The sequence below is a fragment of the Chiloscyllium punctatum genome, chromosome 20, assembly GCF_047496795.1.
Source record: "Chiloscyllium punctatum isolate Juve2018m chromosome 20, sChiPun1.3, whole genome shotgun sequence".
Classification (NCBI taxonomy): Eukaryota; Metazoa; Chordata; class Chondrichthyes; order Orectolobiformes; family Hemiscylliidae; genus Chiloscyllium; species Chiloscyllium punctatum.
The window spans coordinates 56,560,205-56,573,512 of record NC_092758.1 but is presented as its reverse complement, the minus strand read 5'-3'; the positions used below and the strand labels follow the sequence as shown (position 1 = coordinate 56,573,512).

Genomic DNA, 13,308 nt, shown 5'->3' with positions numbered 1-13,308 from the left:
AACAGACACCCCAACTCAGCATTCACACTCCAACTGCAAATTCCCACAGACTCCCTTCTATTCCTCAGCCCATGATCCAACTGCTATTTTCCCCATCCACTGCTGGATCTGTCACCTTGACATCAGCTGCAAATTTCCAGTTCGCTTGGCTCCAGCTGCTTCCTCTTGACCGTGGATGTGCAATCCCTTTCCACATCCTTCTCCCAGTCAGGATGGCCTCAGGGCAAATATCTGAACCATCCTCATCCACCACCACCCCTCTCTGCCTGGCCAATGGGTCCTCAGTTTGAATAATTTCTCCCTCAACTCCTCTCACTTTCTTCAGGTCAAAGGAGTGGCCATAGGTACCCTAATGCTGCCTAGTTATGCCTGTCTCTTTACGGAGTAAAGGGAACATTTCTTGTTCCAGTCCTAATGCGGCTCTTACCCACAACTCCTCCTCTGGTACACTGATTACATCATTGATGCTGCTTCTCTCTCTTATCCAGAACTGGAAAAATTTATCAATTTCACTTCCAATTTCCAACCTGCCCTCACCTAAACTGGTCCATCTCTGACATCACTGTTTCTTCTCTTCCTCAACATCCCTGTTTGCAATTCTGGGATAGGTTGGCCACTGATATCCACTACAAAGTTCACAACTCCCAGGGTTCCCTTGAATATACTTCCTCACACCCTGCTTCCTGTAAAGACTGTATTCCATTTTCCCAGCTCCTCTACCTCTACCACATCTGTTCTGAAGATCCACCTTTCAGGGGAGGCCTCAGAAACATCCATTTTCCTGGACAAAGGATTCCTGCTTCCATGGTCGACTGGGCCCTTAGCTATGTTGGACACATCTCTCACCCCCCTACCCTCATCCCTTCCCTTCTCTCTCACAATAATGATAGGGTTTGCTTGGTCCGCACTTATCATCCCAACAGCCTCCACTTCCAAAGGATTGTAAGCATCATTTGCATCATCTCCGACAGGATGCCACAACAAGACACATATTCCCCTCCCTCCCCTTGGCAACATTCCACAGGGTCTACTTGCTCTGAGACACTTGGGTACACTCCTCAAAGAACAACATTTCATTTTCCTCTTGGGGAACCTGCAGCCTCTAGGATCAAAATTGAGTTCAACATCTTTACAGCCTGATTCCATCTTCCCAGTTTTTTACCCACCCCATATCTGGTCTTGTTATGACATGGTTGCTTTTAGCACAGTCACCCATTCCTACACAATCTTCTGCCCATTACCATATTAGACTAGGTTGCAATCAGTACTGCTGACCCATTTTCTCGCACTTAGCTCTTATTACGTCTTATTCAGCTTTTCTTCTCTGCTGGCCTGCTATCCATAATCTCCTTCTTTACTTAAAACTTTCACATACCTTTCTCCATGGATTCCATCTCCTCCTATCCACTCACCTCTCCCCTTGCCCCTCCACTACTTCAACTTCAGCATAAATGTCAATTTGTCATAGCTTATAACAGTTCTGAAGAAGGGTCACTGGACTCAACTCTGTTTATATTCCACAGATGCTGCCAGATGTTCCGAGTTTCTCCAGCAATTTCTGCTTTTGTACTCATTCCCCCGACTTACCTACATACTTGCCCTTTGACAGGACATGGAAAAATTTCTGCCTGTGCTGCTGGATAAGTAAATCATAGAATACAGCAATTACTAACATAATAAAGGAGCTGCAGTCTGACTATACCCCACCAAACACCTGATTCTTCTGCACATCGAGGGCCCTGTTAAACTTAAAGTATGCTCCGAATTGCTGAAGGACCCATGATCAGAATTTCTGGCCAGAAGAGAAGTCTTAAAACTAAAAAACGAGAGTGGAGTGGCAATCTGACTGTCAATCTGCCACTCCTTGGCAAATCCAGTCCATTGTGACTTGTAAAAGTCCTTCAACTAAATACATAATCTTAAATCACTTACAATAATGTCTCGCAGACTAAATCACATGAAAATCAGTTGGGCAGACAACAACTTGATGTTCTAATACCAGTTTCACCTTAGATTAACTCTTCGGAATTGTGCTGAAAACATTTATGCTCCCAACACAGTTTAATTTTAATCTAACATTTATGTGCTGTGCTCAAAGCAAAACATGCTGCTTCTTTTTGCAAGCTTTTACATGATAGCAATAGGAAAGTACATAATATATGGAAATTCTAGACTACTTCCCCACTCATTGGGAAAAAGACAAGGCTACTAACTTGATACTTATAAAAATCTAAAAATAACTGTTTCAATTGATATGTGCTCAATGGCAGAACTAAAGCATGACAGAGATTGCAAATATGGAGCTGTGCTTTGAAATTCAAAGAAAAAAAAACCTCAAAATGCTGTTGTAACTCTCAAAATGTTTTACTGAATAAAATATCTAGTCTGATGCCTATGAGCTGATCACCAAATGATCTCAGATCCTTACAGAGATTCCAGACAAAAGCTCAAATAAAAGTCTCAAACTTTGATCAGCTATTGCTGACTTTCCCAAAACCATATTCAATTGGATGGCTGTGAATGTTAAACCATCATTGGCAATGGACTCTTTGATGCTGTAGAAAAGCAGACAGCTAAAAAAATAAAGGACAGGAGTTGGAAATACACATTGTTACTCCACAGAATTCTTACATTGATGTTGTGCACTTGCAAGCAAGCTGCAACAACATTTCTTTCTCTTCTAGATTGTGGGTTATGACTTATAAGTTACAAACCTTGATCTCAGCTGTGGGAGGGCAAAAGTAGGTGGGCTTAAGTAATCATCATGTAAAATCAGCATGTCGGGTACAGGCACTTATTACATTAGATAACTCAAATACCTTATCTTTGCAATTATTGGGATGTTATTTTTATTGCTAGAATACTTACCAAGCATTTGGACCTCTTGTGTAATTCCATAAATGTCAATCAATGCCCAGAGTGGTCCTGAAACATTAATACCACACTGGAAAAGAACAGGGTCTTCATCGTTCACATTGTAAAATACTCGTCCATGTCTGTCCACCCAAAAAGCAAGGACATTGTCTTTCAGAGCAAATCTTTCAGGCAAAGCTTTGGCCCAGAAACCAGGCCTGGTTACCAAATCAGGGCAGGCATACTTTGGGATATCTGCAGAGCTCATCTGAGAGGGATCATGACTTGTAAAACCAAACCGTAAAGCACCACTCCATCCATGAAGTACCACTGATAACCGTAATCGCACTTTTTCATAGAGGTGAACTGGACGGTTGCTGAACGTTACACCATTACAGAAACTATTTTTCCGGGTGGCTTTTCTGAAATGCGAGTCCAGACGAACATTTTTCCCTTTGGCCTGCGAATGAAATCTCGGAGGTTCAGCAATGTTTAAATGTGCTCTCCGTTCATGACCGCTGGTTGGAACTGTATAATACTGACGAGCAGATCCAGAACGGGTCTGGTGAGCTGCATCTGTAAGGTTAAAATTTAATAGTGTTAAAAAGGCTGTCAAATTTTAGTTCAATATAATGAATATGTTCCTTCAATGACAGTAAGTTATTTATCAATAGGAGCTTCTATAAAACTGAACACCGTATCTAGTTTAATATGAGTGTTAATCTATTTTCTATTTGTTTCATCACTGCTGATTCTTAAATATTTGCTAGCTGGTCTTTGATACCTTCACAAATCCTCTCCCATCAGAAGTGTAGGATGATAAATGTCTCCAGGTCTTAACTGATTATTGATGTTGTTCTACAATTACACTGTATGTACTACAATTCAAACTTGAAATAGTTAGTAGCATCAGTTTCCATTAAAAAAATTATATAAACTGGTATGGTGTCATAATTAAAAATTGCTTGGCCAATACAGGCAGGGAGTTCCTCTGAATATTTAACAGCTCAAGCCCAGAACCTTGTGGTTAATAGCCCAATACCGGATCTTTAAGCTCATCTTACTGAATGGCTCATTTCGAAAGAACTACTTTGCTTGTCAAATGTCTCAGGTAAATTGCACTTGGCTCAGAATGAAGAGATTTCTATCTATTGCAACAACTGCAGTGGACAAGTTAATAATGTCAACAGATCAAACCTATATTTAGAATTGTCAAGGTATCAACCACCTGAATAAAACTAGGTACTGAATGTTAAATGTTGAAATATTTTTGCATCTTATTTTTTAAGGATAAAGTGATAATCATTTTGTTTTACTTAGTTGACTGTTGCAATAAAAATCGTAACAAATTGTTTAATATTTGTGCTTTCCACCTTATCTATAAAGAACATAAGAACGAGGAGCAGGAGTAGGCCATCTGGCACTTCGACCTGCTCCGCCTATCAATACAATCATGGCTGATCTTTTTGTGGACTCAGATCCACCTACCTGCGCTTGGACCATATCCCTTAATTTCTTTATTGTTCAAAAAAAAAATCCTAGCTTTAAAAACGTTTACTGAATTAGTGTTAACTACTTCACTGGGCAAGGAATTCCATAGATTTACAACCTTCTGGGTGAAGAAGTTCCTTCTGAATTCAGTCCTAAATCTGCTCCCACTAATCCTGAGGGTCTTGTCTTAGTTGCACCTGCCAGTGGAAACATCCTGTCTACTTCAATCTTATCTATTTCCTTCATAATTTAATATGTTTCTATAGGATACCCCCCCATTTTTCTGAATTCCAATGAATATAATCCCAGTCTACTTAGCCTCTCCTCATAAGCCAACCCTCTCAACTCCAGAATCAACCTATTGAACCTCCTCTGCATCCCCTCCAGTGCCAGTACATCCTTGCTTCAGTATGGAGACCAAAACTGCACATAGTACTATCAGATACTTGTGAGGTCAAACAACGGTGGAGGGATTTAAAAGTGTTACATATTTAAGAAATTGAATAAAAAGATTAGGATTCTCACAAACCACATGCTCAAACCTAGTTCAATTTGAAAAACGCTGAATGGGAGACAAACTTCATTTTGTTGCATATTCTCAAACATCTAGGACTTGTACATTAAACAGACTGCTTACTGGAGAATCTCCACAATTTTTTACTTACAGTGTGGAAACAGGCCCTTCAGCCCAACAAGTCCACACTGACCCGCCAAAGCACAATCCACCCAGACCCGTTCCCCTACATTTTACCCCTTCACCTCACACTACGGGCAATTTAGCATGGCCAATTCACCTAACCTGCACATTTTTGGACTGTGGGAGGAAACCGGAGCATCTGGAGGAAACCCACGCAGGCATGGGGAGAATGTGCAAACTCCACACAGTCAGTCGCCTGAGGCGGGAATTGAACCCGGGTCTCTGGCGCTGTGAGGCAACGGTGCTAACCACTGTGCCACCGTGCCGTCCACTAAATTGCTAAAGTACAATTTATAATAATCTTTCCAAAATAGGCTACCATCATAACATCAATGAGGTAAAAACAATGACTGCAGATGCTGGAAAGCAAATACTGGATTAGTGGTGCTGGAAGAGCACAGCAGTTCAGGCAGCATCCAACGAGCAGCGAAATCGTCGTTTCGGGCAAAAGCCCTTCATCAGGAATAAAACGTCGATTTCGCTGCTCGTTGGATGCTGCCTGAACTGCTGTGCTCTTCCAGCACCACTAATCCAGTACCATCATAACATCCTCAGTGCTGATTTATTGCTATGCTTCAGACTATATTGGAAGTTCTTGGCCCTTTTTCGATTACTACAGACATTCAGAGTAAAGAATCACCCTAAAAAACGATGTTTGAGACAGTCAGAAGGGATGAACTTCGCTGCAAAGGAACCACTATTTGGGTGATTTGAAGAGGCAACAGATAAAGGTACTTCAGATGTAAAATTAAATTTGAAATCAGTACAAAATGAGGAAGTCCAATTTGAGATGTGGAACAGAATGGCTAATCCTAATCTGAACAGATTTTATCATCATCCTGTCATATACCTGGTACAAAAATAAGTACACCTTGTTTGCATAAGTGAGTTCTGTGGTTTAAAAAAAAGTATGAATTCATCAGCCAGACACCTGTTGTAAAATAATTAATGTATCAATCTTTATAGAAATGTCTTAACATTTTCAATCTGCCTTCTTCTAGTTTCCACATACAGTGAATGTTTGGAATCCTCTGCCCCCAGAGGGCTGAGAGGTTTAGACTAAGATTAGATAAATACTTTTGAAGGAGAAATATCATGGAATTTGGAGATTATGCAGGAAAATGGTGTTGAAGTGGAAAATCCACCATGATCCATTTGAAAGGCCTGAATAGCCCATGCTGCTCCTCTTTCTTATGTTCTTACATATATTTCATAAGTCAGAATAATGACACGTAACATTAAAATAATTCTTTATGCACTCTTCAGGAATCAAATTTTAGTGGACTGTTAAATGAAAATCTAACTAGTACAGATTTATAAATCTGAGAGCAAAAGTAAAGAAAACAAAAATAAGTCAAAAATAAACAAGAAACAAGTCAGCTTTTAGTCAACATTAAAGTTCTAATACCCTTACACAGGATTGGTCAGAAACCTCAACAAGTGACCAATTTCATGACTAATAATTCATGGGATTCCTTTCAGGTACAGACTGAATCACGAATAGTGTTATTTAAAGGGGCACTCAGACATAGGTGCTCAAGTCTTCGGAGTGTGTGCACCAAATGGATTTGCTTGTGAGGAGTGAACCACCAAACAGGAATTTCTAACTTTAAGCACCTCACATCCTATGAAGGAGAAGGCATGCAGCCTGGGGGAAGCATTCTGTAACATATTGAGATCAATATCATATTGCTTGCACTTCTAGTCTTCTTTCCTGCAGATTCCCAATTAAGGGAATGACAATGAAGGTGAAGATGAAGGTAGAAGAGCTGAAACCACAGAGGCATCAGTGCAAACAGATGAATGTAGTTATGAGTCATCATGGATTAGAAGGTAAAGCTGATTCATTGTATCTTTGATGAAACAAATACACCATCGCACAAAACTCCTCCGTAATAGCCTCATTTAATCTGTTTGGCTGTACAGTCAATGGTAGGAGGTGGGGTACCTAGTGACGTGCATCCTCTTTAAATGCTCCCTTCTTTGTCCTTTTCTAGGCTTCTCATGTTCCATGCTATGGCCCACAGGTGTAGTCCCAAACGGAATACCATACTTCCTCAGGAGAAGCTCTTACCTGGGGTAGGATGGTTGGGTAAAATTCAACAAACAGAAACTGAAATTGCTGGAAAAGCTCAGAACTGTCTGAGGAAGGTCACCAGGCCAAAACATTAACATTGATTTCTCTGCACAGATGGCTGCCAGACCTACTGAGGTTTTCCTGCAATTTCTGTTTCTGTTTAAGATTTACAACACCTGCAGTTCTTTCAGATTTTATTGAGTAAAACTGCCAGTTTGTTTTCATCCTTTCAGAAGCAGTAAGAAGGTCCAGGTGTGTTTGGGTAGATCAAGTTCAAAAAGAAAATTCAATCTCAGGAATCACTAATGAAACTCTTTAAGCTTAGATGCTCCTCATTTCTATCTGTATCAGGAAATTATGATCAGATCCGTGTTTTATAAATCTGAGTTTAACTTAGAACTAATGCATTATAAAAATAATGCAGGCAAGATGGAAGTGTAACACTATTGACTATTGTTTTAAATGAACATATTCAGGACAAATGTTCCTCTAACTTCTATTTGCTGTACTTTAAGATTATGAACAAATGGAGCTTAATAAGCCATTCATTGCCTCGCGGCATTCAATAAGATCATGACTGATCTGATTGTGGCCCAACCTCATCTCCTGTCCAAATCCCATATCCCTCAACACCCTTCTAGATTTAAAAAACTGTCTAACTGTGATCCAGCCCAATGCACTCTGAATGAATATATTGCACTGCATAATTCCTGTAAGACTGCCACATGTCTGTGCATGCACACATCTTAAAAGGAATATTTCTTTGCATAGGCCATTTGTTCCTGATGCAACCATTTCCCAATTACTGCACATCCACGGAAATTAGAAGGAATAATCTCAGGTCTCAACTGGTGATATGGTAAGGACAAATAAATACAAGTGATTTAAAGTTGAATAACTGGCAGAAACCACTTCTCAATATCTGCCACAATTAAGTATAAAATCACATAATACCAGGTTATAGTTGAACTGATTTACAGTATTTAGAAGCACTAGCTTTTGGAGTGCTGCTCCTTCATTTACCTAATGAAGGAGCAGCATTCTGAAAGCTAGTGATTCCAAATAAACCTGCTGGACTATAAACTGGTGTTGTGTGACTTTTAACTTTGTCCACTCCAATCCAACACCAGCTCCTCCACATCACAAATAAGTATGGGGACCAAAAGGTGGAAACACGGATCTGATCATAATTTCCTGATCCAGATAGAAATGAGGAGCATCTAAGCTTAAAGAGTTTCATTAGTGATTCCTGAGATTGAATTTTCTTTTTGAACTGGATCTACCCAAACACACCTGGACCTTCTTACTGCTTCTGAAAGGATGAAAACAAACTGGCAGTTTTATTCAATAAAATCTGAAAGAACTGCAGAATCACAGGACCTGAAACATTATCTTTGATTTGTCTTCACAGGTGCTAGCAGAGCTGCTGAGCTTTTGCAGCAACTTCTGTTTTTGTTTCTGATTTACACTGTCCACAGTTCATTAGGTATTCATTTGGAAGAATTCACCTTTCCTACATTCATTTTTAGAAGAAAGATTATTTTGCCATTCAACTTCAGGTGGCACTGCACCCATGTATGACATAACAAGTAAATAGAGCAAAGAAAAAAATGACCCATTTATGGTGTCATCTGCATTATATTAGAAAACTTTTGAAAGAAGTGTACATCTCCCTGAAACCTTGTATCATTTTTCACTGCTGGAAAGTTTATGAAGCATTATAACTTATTCCCACCTGCAAGATTTACAGACTGTGGAGCTGTCACATTGGTTAAAAGGTTACACCTCATTGTCCTGGCCAGAGATTCTATAGAATCAATTGTCCATTTATTGTATGTGGTACATTAGTTTATTGTATATTGATAAACTGTTACGGTTCTGATGTAAATTAGACCGAGGTGATTGCCGGTAACAAGCATCTGTTTGGAGTGTGCAGTTGCTTGCAACAGCTTCTTTGATATTCATGAAGAAGCTCATTTGGTTTTTAAAACTCCATATACAGAAACTGGTACAAAAACTGAGAATTTTTAAGACAACACAACCTTGTTCATCAATTTTGCTAAAAATACGTTCTTTGTAAATTGACAAAACGCACACATTCTGATGTAATAGAAAATAAGGTGAGGAGAAATAAGATTGAATGCAATCTTTTTTAAAAGGTCCTGGCACAAGTCCAGGGTACCTTTTGACTTGGAAAGCAATCATTAATTGGGATTAAGTGCATAAAATATGAAAAGGATGTTAATATTATATACAAGGTTATCATTATTCTGTAATTTAACTGTACTTCATCAGTGCATAATTTTCTAGAACTGGTCTTTTTCTAAGCAAGTTTTAGGATCTCCTCAAAGTTACTCACATTCATTAGTTTAACAATGAAGCAGCTGACAAATATATAAAATTATTTATGGAATTGCAAGGAACTTGTGCACCTATTCATAAATAAATGGCCCTGTGAAATGGACACGTGACCATTTATTTGGTACTAAAAGCTATATTATATTAATTTACTAGTTTTCTATTGGAAATAAATTAGAACTACTTTTCCTAAAAGCATAAAAGCAAACCAATTACCACAAAAGAAAATGTTATTACGTCTACTCAACTTGTTCTTATAAATGACAACAAGTGCCATAAGAATTTGTTCAGTATTTGCCATCTGAAAAAAAATCTTTGACAACCATTTGCTTTCTTTGTAAACTACTGATATATTTACCAAGGTCATTGCATACAAGTTATTCAGTTCAATGATATAATCCATTTCGAACAGCTTTTGAAGGCTTTTTGAGCATGGTATCTCTGGAAACCTACGGGTCAACATGGCTGTATTAACTCAAACAGTGAGCCATGTTGTTCTAAACAGTTAACAGCATGACAGCAAACAATGTGCATTCACAGACTCCAGCTGCAAATCTACAACATTTGACCAGAATTATCTCAGACCGATTAAAAAAAGTTCAATTCAAGTGGTAAACCATTGTATAGAACAGAAATGCTTTGTAATTAGGTTGGGATGCTAACAGTATCACAATCAGACTCTTTACTCAAAGCAACTGTTCTTTATTTTGACTATTGAAAGTTCCATGTAAAAAAAACAGATGGTGGCCCAGATGGCTGCTTTTCCTAAGAAAGTTACAATTTAATGGACATAAGTGATTGTTAGTTTTCATTTGCTCATGTTCCACTGCACGTTAAAAAAAAACTCACAATATTCTTATGGGATGAACAGAGTGGAAGGGGAGATAATTACTCTTGGTAATTATGCACTCATAATCCAAAGAGATTTAAGAGTTTTCACAATCTATTAACAAGAATCCTTTTGGGATTTTTTTGAAACGGAAAACATTTTTCAAATTCTTTCTAAAAATAACCTTCCATTTTTCATCCTCAGTGATTACAAATGTGATTCAACATTCAAGGCTCACCACAACCGAAACCTTTTGATAATACTCAATTCTACTGCTCTTTTATAATTCAGTAAACAAAATCACTTTGTAATGCAGAGTTTATCTTCATAATTTATATATTAAGCAGGTAAACTTAAACAATTATAATAAAAGAGCAAACTCCTTTAAAGCACTAGATAGCCACATCCAGTTGAGTGTAGTTTTTTTTAAATTAGAATGTGTAAAACCAATAATTGATATAGATTCTCCTGGAAAATAAGGACATAAAATGTGTTAGTTAGGCCTAGATATCTTGGAACTGCATCACTGCAGAAAGCATCAGAGCTGCACCTTCCTATTCACAGTTTCATTTGTTTCCTTGACAGCACATGGTATAATGACATATGTGCTATATTAAAACATCTGTCACTGTACCAGATGAAAGGCAATCTCTTCCTCAAAACTGACATAAATGTTAAAAAACAAAATAACTGTTTGGTTAAAGGTTACACAAATCTTTTACAAATTAACACCAAGATGTTCTGCTCAGCACTCCTAACATGGTGAGAGAGTATTGGAAAATTTAATATCCCCAGCATATGATTTTCACAATTGTTAGATTAGATTCCCTGCACAATGGAAACAGGCCTTCAGCCCAACAAGTCCACACTGAACCTCCAAAAATTAACCCACCCATACCCTATATTTACCCCTGACTAATGCACCTATCACTATGGGCAATTGAGCACGGCCAATTCACCCAACCTGCAAATCTTTGGACTGTGGGAGGAAACCCATGCAGACACGGGGAGAATGTGCAAACTCCATGGAGACAGTCGCCTGAGGCAGGAATCAAACCCAGGTCCCTGGCACCATGAGGCTGCAGTACTAACCACTGAGCTACCATGCCAACCCACAATTTCCAACAATTAAAATAGCTGGTTGGAAAAGCAATGGCTGTGGTTGCACATATTTTCAATATGAAGTCTGATAGTAGCATGTTGATGAAAATGAAAATTACCAATTATAACTTAACAATACTGTTCTGCGAGAATAGATAGGAGCTATTTTTCCTGCTAGGGGCCTGCCATCCTGGAGCTGTATTGTTAGAGAACTAGTTTGTAGATTACAGTATATAAAAACATTGGTAATTTCCACTTAATCAGAAGAGAAGTTGGTAGCTTCACTTTGGTTTATTGGAAAATGTGATTAAATTCAATAAAAGATCTGTGGTTTACCACAGAAAAAAAATCTAAATTCTAAACTGTTGACAGCAATCTTTGGATTATATAATTATACATGATATAGAACATTTAGGAACAATTTTCTTTTGCATCACAAATATTTATACAAAGATTAACATTTATGTCAATGTAGAATGGTAAAAATGAACAAACTGAACAAATCATAGCACATGCATCATTTGAATGCAAATATGCTGTTGATTGGTGAGTTGCTATATGTGAAATACATTGGAAGGATTTTTTTTTGTATTTGCTGGGGTTTCTGCTTATTTTAGGCTCCTTTTGAATTGTATACATCACTCTCTTTTGAGCAGGTTCCAAAATGGGAAACAGTAGTCAGCCAGTCTGCCAGTAATAAATCAATACCGTTTCTTTAGAAATCAATTGTAAAAGTTACTTTGCTGGTTGGAATGACATGAGTAAAATATTAATATTTGTAGCTTGATAGCCACTAGAAACTTCTGGTTGTTGTGTTACTTGTGATCAGTTGTAAAACCCAAATATAAGGAAACTATGTAGAGTACTAACACTTCTTTGTCTAATAAGGTTCAAACACTATTCATTCTTGGCTTGTGAATCTGCTTCAAACAATAACTTGATACATGTGGTATTTCTTGGATAAAATTGCAGTGTGGCTTATAGACTTAGTTTTGGTTTCTCCAGGAGCATATGGTGATATGATGTTGTAAAAGATCACAGAAAAGTAAACAGGAATGCATCCATTTTACTAGCTCATACAAGAGTTACAAGAATACAATACTTTGTTGAAAGCAATTCCTTGTGAACGTGGACTAATTCTCTCCAACTATTGGATTAAGTTGTTGACAGTGAGAAAATATGAATACTGTTTGAGTTAATACAGCCATGTTGACCCGTAGGTTTCCAGAGATACCATGCTCAAAAAGCCTTCAAAAGCTGTTCGAAATGGATTATATCATTGAACTGAATAACTTGTATGCAATGACCTTGGTAAATATATCAGTAGTTTACAAAGGAAGCAAATGGTTATCAAAGATTTTTTTTTCAGATGGCAAATACTGAACAAATTCTTATGGCACTTGTTGTCATTTACAAGAACAAGTTGAGTAGAAGTAACAACATTTTCTTTTGTGGTAATTGGTTTGTTTTTATGCTTTTAGGAAAAGTAGTTCTAATTTATTTCCAATAGAAAACTAGTAAATTAATATAATATAGCTTTTAGTACCAAATTTCATCTGCAAATTAACATTGAATAAATGGTTTGAGTTTGCACACAGTGGTCTATAGTGTGGTTATCATGCCTTTTGAGGCAATAGGAAAAGGTTGGAACATTCTAGCAAGAGACTGAATACAATTTCAGCTAATTGTTAGAAGTGGGCTTTGCCCATGGCTGATGTTACAGTTTAGGATGACTATAACCTAGGCATGAACAGACAGAAGGGAAAAGCTCAAAATGAAACAAGGTATCATTATGGTTTTGGTTAGAGTGCAAGTTAATCAAACTCCTGATCAACTTTTACTCAAATAGTAAATCGTTCGGTGATCATTTTTGGGTCACATTGATGCCCTCAAACTGTACCA

General features: G+C 37.9%; 1 protein-coding gene across 2 annotated transcripts in view; it reads right to left on the bottom strand.

Annotated features, from left to right (window-relative positions):
* neurl1b (neuralized E3 ubiquitin protein ligase 1B) overlaps positions 1-13,308 on the bottom strand; it is a 488,639-nt gene that overhangs the window by 38,375 nt on the left and 436,956 nt on the right. For both annotated transcript variants that reach the window (XM_072590954.1, XM_072590955.1), the window contains exon 2: positions 2,869-3,429. In XM_072590954.1, the coding sequence (XP_072447055.1) occupies positions 2,869-3,429 (561 nt within the window). The remainder of the gene's footprint in view (positions 1-2,868; positions 3,430-13,308) is intronic.